The 24,477-nt window shown below is 49.8% G+C and overlaps 1 protein-coding gene across 1 annotated transcript; it reads right to left on the bottom strand.

Moving 5' to 3' along the window:
• Nucleotides 1-1,116: 1,116 nt before the first annotated feature.
• On the bottom strand, nucleotides 1,117-22,524 carry klhl42 (kelch-like family, member 42). Its single transcript, XM_038781087.1, has 4 exons — nucleotides 22,416-22,524; nucleotides 20,627-21,429; nucleotides 11,540-11,733; nucleotides 1,117-2,960 (listed from the first exon to the last, which is right to left on the bottom strand). The coding sequence occupies exons 2-4, from the start codon at nucleotides 21,385-21,387 to the stop codon at nucleotides 2,515-2,517; spliced, it is 1,401 nt and encodes a 466-aa protein (XP_038637015.1). The 5' UTR covers nucleotides 21,388-21,429; nucleotides 22,416-22,524; the 3' UTR covers nucleotides 1,117-2,514.
• Between the last annotated feature and the right edge of the window lie 1,953 nt (nucleotides 22,525-24,477).

Raw genomic sequence — 24,477 nt, 5'->3', positions numbered from 1 at the left:
AATTGTGCCCATAGTCTTTTGAGTCAGGGTTCCATTCTGAGATCTTCCCATCCATAAGACTATAAGACATAGAAGCAGAATTAGGCCACTCAGCCCATCCACTGCTCCGCCATTCAATCATGGCTGATATTTTTCTCATAGCCATTCTCCTGCCTTCTCCCCATAGCCCCTGATCCCCTTATTAATCAAGAACCTGTCCATCTCTGTCTTAAAGACACTCAGTGATTTGGCCTCCACAGCCTTCTGTGCCAGAGTTCCACAGATTCACCACACTCTGGCTGAAGAAATTCCTCCTCATCTCTGCTTTAAAGGATCGTCCCTTTAGTCTGAGATTGTGTCCTCCGCTTCAAGTTTTTCCTACAAATGGAAACATCCTCTCCACGTCCACTCTATCCAACCCTCACAGTATCCTGTAAGTTTCAATAAGATCCCCCCTCATCCTACTAAACTCCAACGAGTACAGGCCCAGAGTCCTGAACCGTTCCTCATACGACAAGTTCTTCATTCCAGGGATCATTCTTGTGAACCTTTTCTGGACCCTTTCCAAGGCCAGCACATCCTTCCTTAGATACGGGGCCCAAAACTGCTCACAATATTCCAAATGGGGTCTGACCAGAGCCTTGTACAGCCTCAGAAGTACATCCCTGGTCTTGTATTCTAGCCCTCTTGACATGAATGCTAACATTGCATTTGCCTTCCTAACTGCCGACTGAACCTGCACGTCAACCTTAAGAGAATCTTGTACGAGGACTCCCAAGTTCCTTTGATTTCTAAAGCATTTCCGCATTTATCAAATAGTCTATGCCTCCATTCCTCCTTCCAAAGTGCATAATCTCACACTTGTATTCCATCTGCCACTTCTTTGCCCACTCTCCTAGCCTGTCCTGTTATAACATCAACTGGGATCGTAACACTGTCAGGAGGTTGTGATTCCAGTGCAACAAGCTCCCATGGGAAATTTCCAATCCAATTGTGGACACCGGAATTTATAGTTGAAGTTGGCACAAAATGTGACAAGTACATGACAGTATCAAACTACTGAATATATCCGAGATTTCCAAGACTAACGTCATTATATATCAGGGCTGGTTTCTGGCAGTGAAGTGGAAACGTAAATGCAGAGAGAACTAATTTATTTAACTCAGGGTCAATTCAGCCCCAACAATGTGATCACTCTTCTTCACTCAATACTTTGACAGAAATGCTCAACAAAAATAAATTAAATATATAATGTGAACACTGGGAAATGTTGAAATTAATTAAGATTAAGATTGAAATGTTTTCATTAATAACAGAAAACTTGACAAGAGACATTTCCATTTCAAAGTACACAGGACGGGATTCTCCGTCGGCGGGATTCACCGCCTTGCCGCCACCGCACCCACATCCCGACGGGGTGGACACAATGGGAAATCCTATTGGTCGGCTGCTGGAACGGAGGGGCCCGGTGCCGGCGAGGACACGGCCCGCAGGAAAAAGGGCTGGCAGACCGGAGCATTCAGCCCACAGTTTCATTTCAGCAATCATAGAATCCCTACAATGCAGGAGGCCATTCGGCCCATCTGAAGGAGCACACGACCTAGGCACACTATTCCGCCCTGTCACAGGAACCCCATAACTCCAGCTAACCTTTGGGCACTAATTTAGCCACCTAACCTGCACATCTTTGGACTGTGGGAGGAAACTGGGGCACCCGGAGGAAACCCACGCAGACACGGGGAGAACGTGCAGACTCCATTCGACAGTCACCCAAGGTTCAAATTGAGCCCAGGTCCCTGGCACTGTGAGGTAGCAGTGCTAACCACTGTGCCACCGTGCCACCCCTATCTTCAGACTTTTCACGATGAATCTTATTTCATTGCCCCTAAACTCTCATATGTAAAGCAGCAGTGATCAACAAGCCAGACTGGTACTGTACCTTTTGTGAAATGCCTGCATGAAGTAAATTGGAAATTATTAGTGTTTTCAGGAGCAGTGGGAGGATTTTAGAGGAGTAAGCTTTTTTAGGTTGTAAGTATTTAGCACTGGAACTCCCTCACGGGCCGAAGATTATCCTTGACTTGAAGACAGCCTTTCCATGAACAGTACCCGAGCAGGTGCCGGAATGTGGTGACTAGGGGCTTTTCACAGTAACATCATTCCAGTGTTAATGTAAGCCTACTTATGACACGAATAAAGATCATTATTGTTATTAACATTTCTGTTCTTTGCCTTTCAAGAAATGTGGGACATTTGCATTATTAATCCAAAGCCTTTTAAGTCTTTAAAAAAAATAATTCTTGACTTTGTTCGCCAATTACTATTTCCCACACAAATCCCATTCAGTAGGGGCCAGCTGGTCACAGAATTGTTACAGCTGTTTGTATTAACAATTGTGAAGTTTCAAATCTTTACTGATTGCCCAAGGATGGTAAGTACCAAACTCTTCTGTCGCAGTGCAGCCTGGCTCCACTAAATTCACACCATCCCATCCCATTTCAGGCCTTGCTGCATTTCCCCACGAGACATTGGCTTTTAAATGACGTCAGGATAATACAGTGAGCAAAGCAAAATGTTTTGTCCAAACGCAGGAAAACGGCGGAATGCCTCCCACATATCTGCAAACAGATTGTACTTCAAGAATACACGATGCTCAAGGCTGGTTGAGGGTGCAATATCTCTGCTTATAATGTAGATCCCATCGTTGTGCAACGTGCAAGTTAAGTTTAGTCCGGATTTGGATGTGTTTTGCTTGAGAGGGAGCCATTCCCTCGTGGTGACGTTATAGGACTGGACAGTCAGCATATCTTCGCCTTGGCTTCCCTTGCGACTTGCACCTTGCTTGTGTATGCAGCCGCCCACAAGGTAAATTGTATCTTCCATAGAGACCATTTGTTGTTTCCGAACATGTACCTCACAGGATTCTAATACAGTCCAGGCGTCTGAGGTCGGGCAGTATCGCAGTATGCTCATATTTCTATCTGAAATTAGAAGTGTTTTTCAATGAATGAAAAAACAAGATAAATACTTTTAAATGCATATAAATGTACATAGAATTATAAGACGGACACTCGGACACTGTCAAAGTTGGGCAGTACAATTTTAAATTCCTCGTGTCAGTTTCAAAAACAAAATATAGTTTCAAGAAGCTGAAAAGGAAAATGCAATCCATACACAATTAACCCAAAGTGAATCTCCGGCAATCAAACGAGTTCAATTGCTGCGGGTTCAGAGTAAATATTGATATCAGGGCACATCAGAGTGGCTAAAATGCGGCTGAGCGGTTTACTGTTCAATTGGGGCCAATGTGTGGGGATTTGCTGGGGATGCTGTCATACTCGGCTGTCTCACGTTGCAGCTCACTTGTCCTGTCACTCCTGGGTGGGGGTGAAGAATCTGTAGGACATTGATGGTCCGATGGGCCCTGAACACCCTCCCAATGCAATCCCCCCCCAAACCATCACATCCCAAGACCCAGCTCCCGCCCAACCTTCCCACCCACTGGACAACAGTGAGAGGCAGAATGGACTGCCGGTGGCATAAGGGTTTAATGGTGCGTTTCTCCACATTTGGTGCCCTTTGCCCTGACTCATTGTGTTGCCAAGGAGCAGCATTCCCCAAGGGCCAGGCATAGATATACCTCAGATGGAGGGTTCTGGGACAGACATGAGACAGAAAAATCCATAGTCTCAGACGACAGCTTGGTCAGAGAGAGACAGGACCCCCCAGGTGATCGCCACGGAAGCAACGTTCCCCGACCTGTTGGGGGAGGCAGTGTTGTAGTGGTATTGTCGTTGAACGAGTAATCCAGAGATCCTGAGTCATGCTCTGGGGAACTGGGTTCGAATCCTGCCAGAGCAGATAGTAAAATTTGAATTCAATAAAAATCTGGGAATAAAAGTCCAATGATGCCCATGAAATCATTGTCCATTGTCATAAAGACCCATCTGGTTCAGTAATGTCCTTTAGGGAAGGAAATCTGCCATTCTTACCTGGTCTGGCCTACATGTGACTCCAGACGTGCAGCAAAGTGGTTGATTCTGAAATGCCCTCCAGGATGGGCAATAAATGATGACTCTGCCAGTGACGCCCACAATCCATGAATGAAATAAAAACACCCGAATCGCTTCTCGGCCTTTTGGCTAAGATGAGGTGAGGTCAGGTGTAATGCCTGGATCTGGAGTGTCTCTCTTGTGGGGACTATGAATTGGATTCAATTTGAATTGGTTTTTGGAGCAGGCAAGGAGCTGGATTAGGGGTTCACCTCTGTCCACACTCTGAGCTCTGGCTTTGTAACTCTGACAAGGTAATAAAAAAACACACACCACGACCGCTGGAAACAAAGTGAAGACCACCTTCACCGCCAACAGGGGGATTGACGGACTTCAAGGGGGACGGCTGAAGGTTATAATAATTGACAAGATTAAGTTGACTTCCCCATGGAATAGGAGCTCACCCACTGGGGGGCGGGGACCTAACAGTTGGGACTCGTGAACTAGGGGCTGTTTAGCACAGGGCTAAATCGCTGGCTTTGAAAGCAGACCAAGCAGGCCAACAGTACGGTTCGATTCCTGTAGCAGCCTCCCCGGACAGGCGCCGGAATGTGGCGACTAGGGGCTTTTCACAGTAACTTCATTGAAGCCTATTCGTGACAATAAGCGATTGAGATTTCATTTCATTTTAAAAGCCGGCCAAGATTGGTACTCTTATGATTGGACTGCTGAAGATATGGAAAGTCTCCAGCCAATCATTCACCTGCTTCCCCCTGTGATGTCACGCCTTGATTTTGTTTCGGAATGTGAGCTCTGACAGTGCCAGGTAACCCCGCCCACTGAACTCTAACCCCGCCCACTGAACTCTAACCCCGCCCATTGAACTCTAACCATGCCCACTGAACTCTAACACTTGCCACTGAACTCTAACCCCGCTAACTGAACTCTAACCCTGCCCACTGAACTCTAACCACATCCACTGAACCCTAACCCCACCACCTGAACCCTAGCCCCGCCCACTGAACCCTAACCCTGACCACTGAACTCTAACCCCACCCACTGAACTCTAACCCTGCCTGCTGAACTCTAAACCTGCCCACTGAACTCTAACCCCGCCCACTGAACTCTAACCCTGCCCACTGAACTCTAACCCTGCCCACTGAACCCTAACCACACCCACTGAACCCTAACCCCGGCCCCTGAACCAGAACCCCATCAACTGAACCCTAACCCTAACCTTAACCCTGCCCACTGAACCCTAACCACACCCACTGAACCCTAGCCCCATGCACTGAACCCTAACCCTGCCCACTGAACCCTACCCCAAACCCTAATTTGGTGACTGTCCCAGGTAACCCTGCCCACTGAACCCTAACCATAACCCCAATCACTGAACCCTAATCCCACCCACTGAATGCGAACCGTGCCCACTGAACGCTAATCCTGCCCACTGAACCCTGACCCACCCACTGAACCCTAACCCTGCCTACTGAACCCTGACCCACCCACTGAACCCTAACCCCACCCACTGAACCCTAACCCCACCCACTGAACCCTAACCCCACCCACTGACCCTAACCCTGCCCACTGAACCCTAACCCCACCCACTGAACCCTAACTGTGCCAACTGAACCCTGACCCACCCACTGAACCCTAACCCCACCCACTGAACCCTAACCCCACCCACTGAGCCTAACCCTGCCCACTGAACCCTAACCCCACCCACTGAACCCTAACTGTGCCAACTGAACCCTGACCCACCCACTGAACCCTAACCCTACCCACTGAACCCTAACCCCACCCACTGAACCCAAACCCTGCCCACTGCACCCTAACCCTGCCCACTGCACCCTAACCCTGCCCACTGAACCCTGACCCACCCACTGAACCCTAACCCCACCCACTGAACCCTAACCCCACCCACTGAACCCTAACCCTGTCCACTGAACCCTGACCCACCCACTGAACCCTGACCCACCCACTGAACACTAACCCCACCCACTGAACCCTAACCTCACCCACTGAACCCTAACCCTGCCCACTGCACCCTAACCATACCCACTGAACCCTGACCCACCCACTGAACCCTAACCCCACCCACTGAACCCTAACCCCATCCACTGAACCCTAACCCTGCCCACTGCTCCCTAACACTGCCCACTGAACCCTAATCCCACTCACTGAGCCTATCCCTGCCCACTGAACTCTAACCCCACCTACTGAACCCTAAACCTGCCCACTGAACTCTAACCCCGCCACTGAACCCTAACCCCGCCCACTGAACCCTAATCCCACTCACTGAGCCTATCCCTGCCCACTGAACTCTAACCCCACCCACTCAACCCTAACCGTGCCAACTGAACCCTACCTCCGCCCACTGAACCCTAACTCCGTCCAATGAACCCTAGCCTCACCCACTGAACCCTAACCCCACCCACTGAACCCTAACCCCGCCCACACAACCCCAACGCCACCCCTGAACCCTAAACCTGCCCACTGAACTCTAACCCCACCTACTGAACCCTAAACCTGCCCACTGAACTCTAACCCCGCCACTGAACCCTAACCCCGCCCACTGAACCCTAATCCCACTCACTGAGCCTATCCCTGCCCACTGAACTCTAACCCCACCTACTGAACCCTAAACCTGCCCACTGAACTCTAACCCCGCCACTGAACCCTAACCCCGCCCACTGAACCCTAATCCCACTCACTGAGCCTATCCCTGCCCACTGAACTCTAACCCCACCCACTCAACCCTAACCATGCCAACTGAACCCTACCTCCGCCCACTGAACCCTAACTCCGTCCAATGAACCCTAGCCTCACCCACTGAACCCTAACCCCACCACTGAAACCTAACTCTAATTTTGTGACTGCCACAGGTAACCCAGCCCACTGAACCCTAACCCCACCCACTGTACTCTAACCACACCTACTAAACCCCAACGCCGCCCACTGACCCCTAACCCTGCCCACAGAACCCTAACCCCGCCACTGAACCCTAACCCCGCCCACTGAACCCTAACTCCACCCACCGAACCCTAACCCCGCCACTGAACCCTAACCCTGTCCACTGAACTCTAACCCTGCCCACTGAACCCTAACCCCGCCACTGAACCCTAACCCTGCCCACTGAACCCTAACCCCACCCACTGAACCCTAACCCCACCACTGAAACCTAACTCTAATTTTGTGACTGCCACAGGTAACCCAGCCCACTGAACCCTAACCCCACCCACTGTACTCTAACCACACCTACTAAACCCCAACGCCGCCCACTGACCCCTAACCCTGCCCACAGAACCCTAGGCCTGCCCACTGAACCCTAACCCTGCCCACTGAACCCTAACCCCACCCACTGAACCCTAACCCCACCCACTCAACCCTAACCTGACCCACTGAACCCTAACCCCATCAACTGAACTCTAACTCTGCACACTGCGCTCTAAACCCGGCCACTGAACCCTAACCCTGCCCACGGAGGCTAACCCCGCCCACTGTACCCTAACCCGACCCACTGAAGCCTAACCCTGCCCACTTAACCCCAACCCCGCCCACTGAACCCTAACCCCACCCACTGAACCCTAACCCAACCCACTGAACCCTAACCCTGCCCACTGAACCCTAACCCTGCCCACTGAACCCTAACCCAACCCACTGAACCCTAACCCTGCCCACTGAACCCTAACCCAACCCACTGAACCCTAACCCTGCCCACTGAACCCTAACCCAACCCACTGAACCCTAACCCTGCCCACTGAACTCTAACCATACCCACTGAACTCTAACCCTGCCTGCTGAACTCTAAACCTGCCCACTGAACTCTAACCCCGCCCACTGAACCCTAACCCTGCCCACTGAACCCTAACCATGCCCACTTAACCCCAACCCCGCCCACTGAACCCTAACCCCACCCACTGAACCCTAACCCCATCAACTGAACTCTAACCACACCCACTGAGCCTAACCCTGCCCACTGAACCCTAACCCCACCCACTGAACCCTAACCCCACCCACTGAACCCTAACCACACCCACTGAGCCTAACCCTGCCCACTGAACCCTAACCCGACCCACTGAACCCTAACCCTGCCCACTGCACCCTAACCCCGCCCACTGAACCCTAACTCCATCTACTGAACCCTAACCGCACCCACTGAACCCTAACCCCGCCCACTGAACCCTAACTCCATCTACTGAACCCTACCCTTGCCAACTGATTCCAAACCGCGCCCATTGAAACTAGCCCTGCCCACTGAACCCTAACCACTCCCACTGAACTCCAGCCCCACCGACTGAACAGTAACCCCACCCAATAAACTCTAGCCCTGCCCACTGAACCCTACCCCAACTCTAATTTGGTGACTGTCCCAGGTAACTCCGCCCACTGAACCCTTACCCTGCCCACTGAACAATAACCCCGCCCACTAAACCCTAACCACACCCACTGAACCCAAACCCCGCCCACTGAACGCTAACCCTGCCCACTGAACCCTAACCCCACCCACTGAACCCTAACCCCACCCACTGAACCCTAACCACACCCACTGAAACCTAACCCCACCCACTGAACCATCACCCCACCCACTGAACCCTCACCCCACCCACTGAACTCTAACCCTGCCCATTGAACCCTAATCCTGCCTACTGAACTCTAACACTACCCACTGAACCCTAACTCTGCCCACTGAACTCTAACCACGCCCACTGAACCCTAACACCGCCTACTGAACCCTAACCCTGCCCACTGAACCCTAACCCCACCCACTGAACCCTAACCACACCCACTGAGCCTAACCCTGCCCACTGAACCCTAACCCGACCCACTGAACCCTAACCCTGCCCACTGCACCCTAACCCCGCCCACTGAACCCTAACTCCATCTACTGAACCCTAACCGCACCCACTGAACCCTAACCCCGCCCACTGAACCCTAACTCCATCTACTGAACCCTACCCTTGCCAACTGATTCCAAACCGCGCCCATTGAAACTAGCCCTGCCCACTGAACCCTAACCACTCCCACTGAACTCTAGCCCCACCGACTGAACAGTAACCCCACCCAATAAACTCTAGCCCTGCCCACTGAACCCTACCCCAACTCTAATTTGGTGACTGTCCCAGGTAACCCCGCCCACTGAACCCTTACCCTGCCCACTGAACACTAACCCCGCCCACTAAACCCTAACCACACCCACTGAACCCAAACCCCGCCCACTGAACGCTAACCCTGCCCACTGAACCCTAACCCCACCCACTGAACCCTAACCCCACCCACTGAACCCTAACCACACCCACTGAAACCTAACCCCACCCACTGAACCATCACCCCACCCACTGAACCCTCACCCCACCCACTGAACTCTAACCCTGCCCATTGAACCCTAATCCTGCCTACTGAACTCTAACACTGCCCACTGAACCCTAACACCGCCTACTGAACCGTAACACTGCCCACTGAACACTAACCCCACCCAGTGAACCCTCACCCCACCCACTGAACTCTACCCCTGCACATTGAACTCTAACCCCGCACACTGAACCCTAACCCGACCCACTGAACCCTAACCCCACCCACTGAAGCCTAACCATGCCTACTGAACTCTAACCCCACCCACTGAACCCTAGCCCCACCCACTGAACCCTAACCATGCCCATTGAACGCTAACCCTGCCCACTGAACTCTAACCCCACCCACTGAACCCTAACCCCACCCACTGAACCATCACCCCACCCACTGAACCCTAACCCCACCCACTGAAGCCTAACCATGCCTACTGAACTCTAACCCCACCCACTGAACCCTAACCCCACCCACTGAACCATCACCCCACCCACTGAACCCTAACCCCACCCACTGAAGCCTAACCATGCCTACTGAACTCTAACCCCACCCACTGAACCCTAACCCCACCCACTGAACCCTAACCATGCCCACTGAACTCTAACCCCACCCACTGAACTCTAACCCCACCCACTGAACACTAACCCCACCCACTTAACCCTCACCCCACCCACTGAACTCTACCCCTGCACATTGAACTCTAACCCCGCACACTGAACCCTAACCTGACCCACTGAACCCTAACCCCAACTGAACTCTTAAACCTGCACATTGAACCATAACCCGCCCACTGAGCCTAACCCCGCCCACTGAACCCTAACCCCACCCACTGAACCCTAACCATGCCCACTGAACTCTAACCCCACCCACTGAACCCTAACCCCACCCACTGAACCCTAACCCCACCCACTGAACCCTAACCATGCCCACTGAACTCTAACCCCACCCACTGAACCCTAACCCCACCCATTGAACCCTAACGTTGCCAACTGAACCCTGATTCCGCCCACTGAACCGTAACTCCATCTATTGAACCCTAACCTTGCCAACTGATCCCTAACCACGCCCACTGAATGCTAGCCCCACCCACTGAACCCAACCACACCCACTGAACCCTAACTCCGTCTACTGAACCATATCCTGTCATCTGAACCCTAACCTTGCTAACTGAACCCTAACCCCACCCATTGAATCCCAGCCCCACCCACTGCACCTTAATCCAGCCCACTGAATCCTAACCCCGCCCACTGAAGCCTATATGCGTATACTGAACCATAACCCCTCACTGATCCTAACCACACCCACTGAACCCTAACCTTACGCACTGAACTCTGACTCCAACACCGCCCACTAAACTCTGACCACCAACACCGCCCACAGACCTCTGATCCTAACGTTGCCCACTGAACTCTGAACCCTACCCCACCCACTGAACCCTAACCCAGCCCATTGAACTTTGACCCAACTCTGCCCACTGAACCCTAACCCCTCCCACTTAACTCTTTCTGGTGTTAAGGCCCCTCTCAGAGAATTGTTGCTGTTTTTAAGCTCCTTCTCACTAAATTCTCACCGCTTTTATGGCCCCTATGGCCCCTCTCACTCCCTGTTGCTCAGTTACACCCAGAAGAACATAGAAACATCTGTGGCAGATGTGAAGCTTCTGTAACAAGATCAAATCTCATTGGAAAGCGAAGAAAGTTAGATTTAAAGGTCATCCTGACCAGCTCTATAATGGTTAAAAATATATCAGTGATAACAGGGGAACCAGTGACATGCAGTCAATGTGGATGCTCAGAAAAATGTAACAAATTTACTTTTCTGTTAAAATCTGTGGGAATGTCAGTTAGTAAATTCCGCGAGGGTGAATAGGGCATTGAGACGACTGTGGTAATGTTTCTTTTATTCCAAGAAATCCTTTGTGTTTTGAAAAGTTGATTTTAAAGTGTTTAAACCTGAGGTAAAGCCTGCGGTGGACTTTCTGTGAAAATCTGCATCGTGTGTCCAGCAGGCTTTGCCCAGGGTCACCTTCTATCCATCTTTTCTTTGCTGTCTGCACAAACATGACAAGTCTCCATTTGAGAGGGAAATAAAAGCAGGGTCTCATCATTGTTATGGTGCCACTTGTCGGTGAACAAACACAGCACTCCAAATTATATTTTAACATTTATATATTGATTAAGCAGTCAACAAATCTTTATATCCCCGAACTAAAAGCAGCTTACCTCGTGTTGTATATCCACCCATTACATAGATCATCCCTTTGCATTCACAGGCGGAGAACTCCACAAGCGGATCTGGCATTGAGGCTACAAAACTCCACCAGTCCATCTCTGGATTGTAACATTCGACATTACAAAGCGACTGTCCACCAACTGCATACAATTTCTCACTTACAGCTAGAAGTTTAAAATTTGATCTAAAGAGAGAGATATATGGAAACAATATGAAATATACAATTCTGTATTTTTCAACAACATTTGCAGTTTCAATGAGAGCTGTTAAGAATGGCTATTTAAGTGACAAAATATATATTTTGTGCTCAGAGGCAATAGTATTCTCTATTTTGGTTGCCCACCATTAGCATCAAAGATTCCCAGTTCAGAGGCAATATGGCTATAGTTGCACAGAAAAGTTCACTCTGCAGTATCAGACCTCTCTAGTGTCTCAACAATGTACCTTATCCTCAATCCCGACAGAACTAGTGTATCGCTTCCCATATCTCGCATCAGCGAGTGAGATTGACACACATCCTGCCAATTTACAGGCAGCATGGTAGTGGTTAGCACTGTTGCTTCAGAGCGCCAGGGTCCCAGGTTCGATTCCCTGCTTGGGTCACTGTGCGGAGTCTGCACATTCTCCCCGTGGGTATGGGTTTCCTCCGGGTGCTCCGGTTTCCTCCCACAGTCCAAAGATGTGCAGGTTAAGTGGATTGGCCATGCTAAATTACCCTTAGTGTCCAAAAAGGTTGGGTGGGGTTGCTAAGGTTACAGGGTGGAGGTGTGGGCTTAAGTAGGGTGTTCGTTCCAAGGGCCGGGACAGACTCGATGGGCCATATGGCCTCCTTCTGCACTGTAAATTCTAGTGCTAAAATCAGGACACTTTTGGGTGGTGTGTTAATACCTCATAGCTTGAGATTGCCCAAACTCATTTCACACTCACAGGCGAGAGACAGGACAGTTGGATCCTGTTAAGGGACACTTAATTCAGATGTAAGTTTGAGTAGATTATAAAACTGCATTGAAAGTGAACGTGCTTGCTATTGCGTCTGGTCACCCCACTGAAAAGGTGGACTTTCTTGGAAGAGCATATATTTTTTCTAAACATAATCATTAGTAAAGAATGTGCTGCCCTGATCTACAAATATCTCTCTGCCTTTGGGATGGCACAATTGAATATCAAAGGCAGCAGGCTCCACACCTATTTGACTCTGTAATCAGAGTCCAGATGACATCAGACCACTAGAGGACTGGCATGAAAGGAAGGGTGTAACAAAACTTCTGGGATGATATGGTTCATTCAATACTTGAAATGCCAAAGGTCCACTGAAATTATCACAGCTGTCTTCTATAATTTCTCTGAATAGTCAGCTATCTTCCTAACCTTACTTGTACCACATCTCTGGGTAGCCTGATGCCTGTCAATGTGTATATTTCCCAAATTATTCCAAGCAGCAGCTGGCATATGGATTGGATCGAATTTGTTTATTGTCCCGTATACCGAGATACAGTGAAAAGTATTTTTCTGCGAGCAGCTCAACAGATCATTAAGTACATGAAAAGAAAAGGAAATAAAAGAAAATACATAATAGGGCAACACAAGGTACACAATGTAACAACATAAACACCGGCATCGGATGAAGCATACAGGGTGTAGTGTTAATGAGGTCAGTCCATAAGAGGGTCGTTTAGGAGTCTGGTAACAGTGGGGAAGAAGCTGTTTTTGAATCTGTTTGTGCGTGTTCTCAGACTTCTGTATCTCCTGCCCGATGGAAGAAGTTGGAAGAGTGAGTAAGCCGGGTGGGAGGGGTCTTTGATTATGCTGCCCGCTTTCCCCAGGCAGCGGGAGGTGTAGATGGAGTCAATGGATGGGAGGCAGGTTCGTGTGATGGACTGGGCGGTGTTCACGGCTCTCTGTAGTTTCTTGCGGTCTTGGGCCGAGCAGTTGCCATACCAGGCTGTGATGCAGCCCGATAGGATGCTTTCTATGGTGCATCTGTACAAATTGGTAAGAGTTAATATGGACATGCCAAATTTCCTTAGTTTCCTGAGGAAGTTTAGGCAATGTTGTGCTTTCTTGGTGGATGCCTTTGTTCATTCATCTCATCCTTTCCACAAACATTTCAGTATATCAAAGTTCTCTCAAGACACTTTTGTGGCAGGGGGAAAAAGGCCACAGGAATTCCTTCAGGCCTCTTGCTTGAGGACACATTCCTATGGTAAATGATTTGAAAGACTCAATTAGAATTGGAGGCCAGGCTGGCACAGTTTTAAAAGTAAACACGTCCATACTTTTCTGAGGTTTGCTGAGATTTATGACGCGTGAAGTAAACAGGTGGAAAAACATGTACTGTCCTCTAAACCAACACTTTTACCTAAAAAGTACCCAAATTTATGACATTGTGCTAGGGGCAGAAAGGGAATCCAGATAGGATCATCTAATGGACTCTTTGGAAATTCGGAATATGTTGAGACAACTGCAATACTTTGCCGTCTGCCGATTTCCTGAATACAGTTTAGTCTTTGGAAAAGAGTACAACTTTGTTGTTAGAAAGAGTGCAAACACTTGCAAATTTGTACTTCCTACTGGATGTGGCCAGTTCTGACCTGTGAAAGATTTTATTAAAAAAACATAATAATTTACATAATACCTTGATAATGGCTAATAGTTCACCTGCACTTTGAACAGTTTTGATTAATAAGGCACATGGTTAGAAATAGGCCTTTACACAAAGTAGACCTTTGTGCATCACAAAAAGCTATGGACAATCCACGACCAACAAAATGATCCTCGGACAATATCAGAATCCCAGAGGACAAATATTCTGCAATGACGCCAAACCATTGCTGTTAAACAGTTGTGTTTTATTTTAAATGCTGGCACGAAATTGGCTAGTACAAATATAAATTATACTCAACAAGACCACAGCTCATGATGTTGGGGACAATATATTAACATGGATAGAGGATTGGCTATCTACCAGAAAACAAAGTTGGGATAAATAGGTTATTTTCAAGTTGGTAAACCTATATCAGTGACTTGGAAGATGGACTAAGTGTATTGCAGCCAGATTTGGTGTCCATACAAAGACAGGCAGAAAAACAAGTTGCGTGGAAGACACAAAGAGTCTGCCAAGGGATATAGATAGGTTAGGGGAGTTGGTAAAATGTTGACAGAGTGTAATGTGGGAAAATGTGAGGTTGTCCATTTTGGCAGGAAGAATAGGCAAGCAGATTGGTATTTCAATAGAGTCTGAAGAATTCTGCAGTACATGAGAGCGCTGGTTGGTAAGTAGTGGGCAAGGTTGGTAAGACTTGACAACTTTCATCAATTGTAGGTTGAAAATAGGTTTTGTGGTTTATAATCTGTAAGGGATCTAATTGGTAGTAACAAGGACAAGCAAAGAAGGGCCCTAGAGAATTGGATTTAATCTAATATCAAGCATCTTCCAAAGGTTTAGCTTAAAAGGATAAGTCATGGCAGGAAAACTCAAAGCCTTGGTTTGCTCCTCTTGCTCCACGTGGGAGGCCCGGAACATTTCCAGTACCCAGGTTAAGCATGTGTGCAGGAATTGTCTCCAGCTACAGGCTCCTGGAAGCCCGGGTTTCCGAGCTGGGGCGGCACTCAGGGATATTTAGGAGCATCCACAAGGTGGAGAGTGTTATGGATAGCACGTATAGAGAGGTGGTCACACCGTAGGCTCAAACTCCACAGGCAGGAAGGGAATGGGTGACCACCAGGCAGAGCAAGAGAGCTAGATAGGCAGTGAACAAAGAACAATGCAGCACAAGAACAGGCCCTTCGGCCCTCCGAGCCTGTACCGGTCATGATACCAACCTGGGCCAAAACCCTCAGCACTTCCTTGTGCCGTATCCCTCTATACCCATCCTATCCATGTGTTTGTCAACATGCCTTTTGAACGCCGTTAATGTAACTGCTAGAAAGCAGATACATTCACAGTTGAAGTGGTGGAATCTCCTGTAGCTATTCCCCTGCAAAACATGATATACTGTTTTGGATACTGTTAAGAGGACAGATCTCTCAGGGAAAAGCAGCAACAGCCACGTTCTTTGCACCACGGTTGGTTCTGTTGTACAGGGGAGGAGTAAAAAGTGTGGGAATACAATAGTTATCGGACTCGATTATAAGGGGAATAGACAGGCGTTTCTGTGAGCGTAAACGGGACTCCAGGATGATATGTTGCCTCCTTGGTGCTCGGATCAAGGTTGGCTCGGAGCGGTTACTGGACATTCTGTAGGGGGAAGGTGAACAGCCAGAGGTCGTGGTGCACATCGATACCAATGACATAGGTTTTTAAAAAAGGATGAAGTCCTGAAACCAGAATATAGGGAGTTAGGGAAAATGTTGAGAAGTCGGACCTCAAAGATAGTGATCTCGGGATTCCTACCATTGCTACGTGTTAGTCAGAGTAGAAATAGGAGGGATGCTGGCTCATCAGCTCCGCAAGCGGGATGCGACTAAGGAAATTGCTGGAGTGAGAGACAAGAGTGGGAATGTGGTGCGGAAGGGGGTAGAGGTGAATGAGGTCTTCAAGGACTTTTACGGGGAACTGTACCGGTCGGAGCCAATGGGGGAGAGGAGGGGAATGGAGAGGTTCCTGGACGGGCTTTCTTTCCCGAAGGTGCAGGAGGAGAAGGTGGAGGGGTTGGGTGCGCCGATTGAGCTGGAGGAGCTAGTTAAGGGGATCGGGCAGATGCAGTCAGGGAAGGCACCGGGGCCGGATGGGTTCCCGGTGGAATTTTATAAAAAGTTTGTGGACTTAGTAGGCCCCTTGCTGGTGCGGACACTCAACGAAGCGTGGGAAGGGGGGACTTTGCTCCCGACGATGTCGCGGGCGCTTTATCTCGTTAATTTTAAAGAGGGACAAGGACCCCCAGCAGTGTGGTTCATACAGGCCCATATCTCTCCTCAACGTGGACGCTAAGGTGCTGGCAAAAATCCTGGCCACCAGGATAGAGGACTGTGTACCAGGGGTTGTGCACGAGGACCAGACAGGTTTTATGAAGGGAAGGCAGCTGAACACGAATGTGCCGAGATTGTTGAATGTCATCATGATGCCGGCGATTGAGGGGGAGGCAGAGATAGTGGTGGCGCTGGATGCGGAGAAGGCCTTCGATAGAGTGGAGTGGGGGTACTTATGGGAGGTGTTGGGGAGGTTTGGATTTGGTGAAGGGTTCATTAGATGGGTAAGGCTGCTATATGAGGCCCCGATGGCTTGCGTGGCCACGAATAGGAGGAGGTCGGAGTACTTCCGGCTTTACCGAGGGACCAGGCAGGGTTGCCCCCTGTTCCCCTTGTTGTTTGCACTGGCAATCGAGCCGCTGGCGATGGCGTTGAGGGATTCAGAGAGGTGGAGAGGCTTGGTGCGAGGTGGAGAGGAACATAGGGTGCCGTTGTATGCCGATGACCTGTTATTGTATGTGGCGGACCCGGTGGGAGGGATGCCGGGGGTGATGGAGTTGCTAGCTGAGTTTGGGACCTTTTCAGGTTATAAATTAAATTTAGGCAAGAGTGAGGTGTTTGTGGTGCACCCTGGAGACCAGGAGGAAGGAATTGGTAGGCTCCCGCTTAGGCGGGCAGGGAGAGCTTTAGGTACCTGGGGGTGCAGGTGGCCAGGGACTGGGGGACTCTCCACAAGCATAATTTCACCAGACTTGTAGATCAGATGGAGGAGGAGTTCAAGAGGTGGGACATGCTGCCATTATCGTTGGCGGGGAGGGTACAGTCCGTCAAAATGACGGTGCTTCCGAGGTTCTTGTTCCTCTTTCAGTGCCTGCCCATCTTTATCCCCAGGGCCTTCTTTAGGAGAGTGACTAGCAGTATTCTGAGCTTTGTGTGGGCGCATGGGACTCCGAGAGTGAGGAGGGTGTTCCTGGAGCGAGGGAGGGATAGAGGCGGGCTGGCGCTGCCCAACCTTCTGGGGTACTATTGGGCGGCCAATGTGTCAATGGTGCGTAAATGGGTGACGGCGTGGAAAAGAATGGAGATGCCGTCATGTAGGGGTACGAGCCTGGGTGCCATGGTAACGGCGCCGTTGCCGCTCTCCCCTAAGAGGTTTACCACGAGCCCGGTGGTGGCGGCGACCCTAAGAATCTGGGGACAGTGGAGGCGGCATAGGGGGGGAAACAGGGGGCTCGATGGAGGCTCCACTGGGTGGCAACCATCAGTTCATCCCGGGGAACAAGGATGGGGGATTTAGGGGGTGGCAAAGGGCGGGCATCAGCAAATTGAGGGACCTGTTTATTGGCGGGAGGTTTGTGGGCCTGGGGGAACTGGAAGATAAATTTGGCCTTCCCCAAGGGAACATGTTCAGATACTTGCAGGTAAAGGCGTTTGCTAGGCGACAGGTAGAGGGATTCCCTTTGCTGCCCTCGCGGGGGACGATGGACAGAGTGCTTTCAGGGGTGTGGGTCGGAGAGGGGAAGGTGTCTGACATCTATAAGGTAATGCAGGAGGTGGAGGAGTCGTCAGTGGAGGAGTTGAAGGCTAAATGGGAGGAGGAACTCGGGGAGCAGATAGAGGACGGGACTTGGGCGGATGCCTTGGACAGAGTCAACTCTTCCTCCTCATGTGCGAGGTTTAGTCTCATCCAATTTAAGGTGCTGCACCGGGCCCACGTGTCCGGGACTAGGATGAGTAGGTGTTCCTTATTGTAGTTTCTATTCTGTAACTTTATATTGTGTTAATTTGCGTTGTTGTTAAAATGCTGTGTTGTGCATGGGGGTGGGGCGAATGTTTATGATTGTTAATATTATTGTTATTTTTGGTATTTTACTATGGTGCGTTATTGTTGTGTAAATTCAAAATTTTTCAATAAAAATTATTTACAAAAAAAAAAAGAGTAGAAATAGGAGGATATATCAAATGAATATATGGCTGAAGAAATGGTGTGAGGCGGCAGGTTTCAAATTCCTGGGGCATTGGGACCGGTTCTGCGGGAGGTAGGACCAGTAAAAACTGGACAGGTTACACCGAGGAATGACCGGGACTGATGCCCTTGCTAGGGCAGTGGGGGGAGGGTTTGAACTAATATGGCAGGGGGGTGGGAACCAATAGAAGGATTAAGCGCAGGGGTAATCAAGAACAAGAGAACAAGACAGAAAGGAGAACAAGAAAAGTGATAGGCAGAGAAATCAAGGGCCTGTATCAGATAATGACACTGTAAATATAATAGGGGCGGGGCAAGGAACATTAAAAGGACTAGTCTTATGGTATTGTACCTGAATGCATGAAGCATTCAAAATAAAATGGATGAATTAGGTGTGCAGATAAATGTAAAGGGATATGATATAGTTGGGATTACGGAGACATGGCTTCAAGGCAGCCAAGGATGGGAACTGAATATTTGAGGGCCATTCAGTTTTTAGGAAGGACAGACAGAAAGAAAAGTTGGTGGAGTTGCATTGTTGATTAAAGAAGATATTGATACAATATTGAGGAAAGATATTAGCACAGATGACGTGGAATCTTTCTGGGTCAAGTTAAGAAACATCAAGGGGCAAAAAACATTCGTTGGGGTGGAATACAGACCACCAAACTACAGCGGTAATGTTGGGAATAGCATTGGACAGGATATCAGAGATGCATGTGATAAAGGAACATCTGTGATTATGGGTGACTTTAACCTGCATATAGATTGGGTGAGTCAAATTAGTTACAGTTTAATAGAGGAGAAATTTCTGGAGTGTTTACGGGACGGTTTTCTGAAGCAGTATGTTTTTAAAAAAAATTTAGAGTACCCAATTATTTTTTTTCCAATTAAGGGGCAATTCAGCGTGGCCAATCCACCTAACCTGCACATCATTGGGTTGTGGGGGTGAAACCCATGCAGACATGGGGAGAATGTGCAAACTCCACACGGACAGTGACCCGGGGCCGGGATTCGAACCCGGATCCTCAGCGTCGCAGTTCTAGTGCTAACCACTGCGCCACATGCCACCCTATTGAAGCAGTATGTTGAGGAACCAACAAGGGAACAGACCATCTTAGACTGGGTGTTGTGAAATGAGAAAGGATGAGTTGGCAATCCAGTTATTAGAGAACTCTTGGGGATGAGTGACCATAATATGGTAGAATTCTTTATCAAGGCGAATAGTGAGGTAGTTGATTCTGAGATCAGGATCCGGAACCTCAATAAAGTTAACTATGATGGTATGAGGCATGAGCTGGCTACGGACGGGGAAACAATACCGAAGGACAGCGGACAGGCAATGGCAGGCATTCAAGGAACAAATAGGTGAACTCCAAAAGTTGTTTATTCCTATTTGGTCCATAGGCTGTTTCAAAGTATTTGGTGGTTTAAAAAGAAAGATGGGACCCAGGATTTGTAAAACAATCTCAGCAATACTGTGAGTGACACATCATCCAGGCATTGCACAGTGCCCCCATTTACCAGATTGTCTCACTGAAAATGAGACCTCTTGGAAATGTGCAGCAATAAAACACCAATTTATAGCTTTGCGGGTGAGGGGAATTCCCGCTTTCCAAGACTGGGAATTAGTGAAAATGTGAACCTGGTGACTCATTTGTGCTACATGACATGTGCAAATGAGGCCTCCTCAGAATATGGATCTGATATGGATCTGAATGCTTTGTCCTTGCTGCACACATCCCCATCTAGGATATATGTGTTTCTTGATTGTTGTTTAGTTTTAATTCTGCAAGATTGTTTCTCAGGCCTTTTAAGAGAAATATGCGCTTTCTTTGCTATGCTGCAGAACTGTAATGTTGACATTTGACACAGGCAACATTGTTTTAAAAACATCTTTTTTCCCCATAAATTTAGAGTACCCAATTCATTTTTTCCAATTAAGGTGCAATTTAGCGTGGCCAATCCACCTAACCTGCACATCTTTGGGTTGTAGGGGCGAAACCCATGCAAACTCCACACAGACAGTGACCCAGAGCCGGGATCGAACCTGGGACCTTGGCGCCGTGAGGAAGCAGTGCTAACCACTGCGTCACCGTGCTGCCCCATTTTAAAAACATCTTTCGCAAAAGGTTGCGAATAAAATGGCATTGGTGAAATCACCCTGTGGTGAGAATGGACGGCAAGAGTGTCATCTTTGTACCTTTTCTGATTCATTGATGCAATCTGGTTCCACTCGTTTTTGCAGGGGTTGTAGCAATGTGCAGCCCCAATCTCCTGACTGCTCATCCTGTATCCACCAACTATGAAAAGGTAATTATTCAGGACGGTGGAACCATAGCCCCTCACGTTCACCATGTCCGGAGGCAGGCTGTTGGCCAGGGGCAGCCATCTCTGTGCGGCCTCCTCATACCGCAGCATTGACCAGGCCTCATCCGCAGCCTGGTTCAAGGAGCTGCTGAAGAAATCTCCAACTGCCACCAAGACTGGAGTGCCGTTCAGGCGCCTCTCCCTCACCTGTTGCCGCACGGTGATGGTCAGATGCCTGAATTCCTGCCTGGTCAGCAGAGGGTGGTAATGGTGCACCATGAACCTGAGAGAGGCATTCAGTAGATCATTGATTCCATACATTTCAGAGAGTTTGTACAACTCCACACAGTTGTCCACCCTGACCTCAGTGAGGAGCAGCTTCAAGATGGGGGTGACCTGGAGGAAAGACGCCGTCTCCACCAAATCTTCCAAGGTCTCGTTGTCGAAGTGTACTTTGGAGGTGTTGATGAACTCAATGACCAGCTCCAGCCCATGGGGGCTCAGACCCTGCAAGTGCACCGAGCCCACTGCCGATTCCCTCATCCCGGAGCTGTAGAGGGCTCGGAAATAGTCGCTCTTCTCAATCAGCTTCCTCTTGCTGACACTGTACGTCTTGTCCTCCACGGTGATTGCCACGGTTTCCTCACAGGACATTGCATGGAGCAGACTGGGGACCCCCGGCACCCGTTCCTGTGGCTGGAGCAGCTTTTATTAATGTTGCAGCAATGCAATGCCTGCCCCCTCCCCTTACCCACTCACAGGGTGGACCCCCCCTCCCCTTGCCCACTCACAGGGTGGACCCCCCTCCCCTTACCCACTCACAGGGTGGAGCCCCCTCCCCTTTGCCCACTCACAGGGTGAACCCCCCCTCCCTTTGCCCACTCACAGGGTGGACCCCCCTCCCCTTGCCCACTCACAAGGTGGACCCCCCTCCCCTTACCCACTCACAGGGTGGACACCCGTCCCTTCTCCCACTCACAGGGTGGACCCCCCTCCCCACTCACAGGGTGGACCCCCCTCCCTTTTCCCACTCACAGGGTGGACCCCCCCCCCCTCCCCACTCACAGGGTGGACCCCCCTCCCCTTGCCCACTCACAGGGTGGACCCCCCCTCCCCTTGCCCACTCAAAGGGTGGACCCCCCTCCCTTAGCCCACTCACAGGGTGGACCCCCCCTCCCCCCTCCCCACTCACAGGGTGGACCCCCCTCCCTTAGCCCACTCACAGGGTGGACCCCCCCTCCCCCCTCCCCACTCACAGGGTGGACCCCCCTCCCTTTGCCCACTCACAGGGTGGACAGGACAGGTCCGGGCTGGCTGCCCCCTCCCCTTGCCCACTCACAGGGTGGACCCCCCTTGCCCACTCACAGGGTGGACCCCCCTCCCCCTCCCCACTCACAGGGTGGACCCCCTCCCCTTGCCCACTCACAGGGTGGACCCCCCTCCCCTTTGCCCACTCACAGGGTGGACCCCCCTCCCCACTCAGAGGGTGGACCCCTCTCCCCTTGCCCACTCACAGGGTGGACCCCCCCTTTGCCCACTCACAGGGTGGACCCCCCCTTTGCCCACTCACAGGGTGGACCCCCCCTTTGCCCACTCACAGGGTGGACCCCCCCTTTGCCCACTCACAGGGTGGACCCCCCCTTTGCCCACTCACAGGGTGGACCCCCCCTTTGCCCACTCACAGGGTGGACAGGACAGGTCCGGACTGGCTGCCACGCGGACACCCAGCTGCTGAAACTAACCCCGGCTGCCCACTCGGGAGGAAGAAGTTTCAAGTCTCCGCTCGCTTCATCCCCTTTCCTGGTCATTCGGGGATCGTCACTTCTTGTTCCGTTTCCCACAACCAATCTGCTGCTGGAGGAGGCAGCAAGCTGGCACTTTCTGCCTCTTGTGGCATCTTTCCCCTTCCCACAGCCTCTCAGACATTCCCTGTCCAATGTTGCTGCTAAACAGCAAAGGCTCTTCCACCCATCCTGTCTTTCTTTATAAACCACCGGATATTTAAAACAGCCGAATGCAGATGCCCAAATTATAAAACACACTATTTTAAACAGATGAGAAATGTTTAGACGCGCCCGCCCTGAATAAATAACTCAGCTAGACCTGTGCAAACAGCAATTGTGCGGATTATAAACCCCAATTGCAACATGATGTCCATGTTTGGTGTTCTGCAGAGATCACCTATTGAATGATGACCACTGATGGCCAAAGGTGACCTCTAGGTTTTGAAAGGAGTGCAGAATAAAGGTATTTTTAAAAAAATTTAGATTATCCAATTATTTTTACCAATTAAGGGGCAATTTAGCGTGGCCAATCCACCTACTCTGCACATCTTTGGGTTGTGGGGGTGAAACCCACGCAGACACGGGGAGAATGTGCAAACTCCACACGGACAGTGACCCAGAGCCGGGATCGAACATGGGACCTCAGCGCCGTGAGGCAGCTGTGCTAACCATTAGGCCACCGTGCTGCCCCATAAAGGTATTAGTGTCAGAGACGTGAAGGGACATTTAGAGAAAAGAATCTTAACCATGAGGTGAATGCCAGGGCCCGCCTTGAGATAGACAAGAAAAAGCCCCTAACTTCTATTGTATCGGATCCTTCACATCTCACAATGCTCCACATCAAATTACTTAGTTTTGAAGTTTGACCACTGCTATGAAGGCAGCCAAATTACACAGTAAGATCCCACAGATGATTGTTTTTTGGCTGATGGCTGAGAGATATATATTGGCCACCTCCCCTTTCAGGTAACTGCCACAGGACCTTTGTTTAATGTCTTATCTCAGAAATGTCACATTCCCTTAAACCGCATCAAGTGTCAGCTGAAAATCTAATACAGAATGGGGGAGAAAGAGTGCCACATCTTCCAGAAGGCGGTCATTTATCCTAACTTGTCTGTATTCCAAGGAGGTCAGTGGTCCTTCGAGGTAGCTGATGGATCAGAAATGGTTCATCCAAACATTTTCAGAGTAAACCAAAACAATAATACCAGGGAATAAATGTGTTACAAACAAATAAAAGGCAAAAAAAAGGGGCAAAATCTCTGGAATCATTCAGGGGACAATCAGATACCATGATGAGAATGACGGAGATGCAACTTAGTCTGACCTGGGGGATACGTCAGGTGAGGTGAATGCCCGCTTTCATCTCTATTCGTCTTGGTAAGTACAATCAGTGCTCGCAGCAACCTTATCGAGTGCCTTTTAAGTTGAACAATTTCTCATGCTTCTTCATAGAGGTTGAATCAGACCAAGACTGACACCAAGCCAGAGTAAGAGATGTTAGGAGGTGTGTCTTGAAGCCCGGTCAAAAGGGTAGGGTTTAAAGGTCAGAAAGCTTTAGTGAGAGAAGCCCACTGCTGAGCATCAATGTGGATGATGGGAAAGATGCCAATGCTGGGGTGAAGGTAACGGACGAAGGGTAGACCAGATTTGGAAGAATGCTGTGTCCTTAGTGAGCTTGAAGAGCTTGCAGGGAGGGGCAATGGCATTAAATAATTTTAATGTGAGCATAAGAATTTTAATTTGTAGTGCTGAAGACCAGGTGTCAGTTGTAGGCCAATGAACACAGAGGCGATGGCTGAGCGGGACTCGCAGTGGGGCTAAGTTATTGACAGCTGAGTTTTGGAGGAGTTTCTAACTTCAGAGCAGGTGGACTGGTGGTCAGGTTTGGAGGTACGATGTGGAAGAGGTCACCAGCAGCAGGTGGGCAGAGTCAGGTTTGGAGGTACGATGTGGAAGA

The sequence above is a fragment of the Scyliorhinus canicula genome, chromosome 20 (genome assembly GCF_902713615.1).
Source record: "Scyliorhinus canicula chromosome 20, sScyCan1.1, whole genome shotgun sequence".
Lineage (NCBI taxonomy): Eukaryota > Metazoa > Chordata > Chondrichthyes > Carcharhiniformes > Scyliorhinidae > Scyliorhinus > Scyliorhinus canicula.
Note: the sequence above shows the minus strand (reverse complement) of the source record. Positions and strands in the feature narration are given on the sequence as shown.

Excerpts from the sequence above, each read along its gene's own strand:
- klhl42 (XM_038781087.1), bottom strand. The coding sequence starts at position 21,387 with ATGTCCTGTGAGGAAACCGTGGCAATCACCGTGGAGGACAAGACGTAC. Across the intron at positions 11,734-20,626 it reads GCATCAATGAATCAGAAAAG|ATCAAATTTTAAACTTCTAG; the intron begins GTACAAAGATGA and ends CTCTCTCTTTAG. Across the intron at positions 2,961-11,539 it reads GGGTGGATATACAACACGAG|ATAGAAATATGAGCATACTG; the intron begins GTAAGCTGCTTT and ends TTCTAATTTCAG.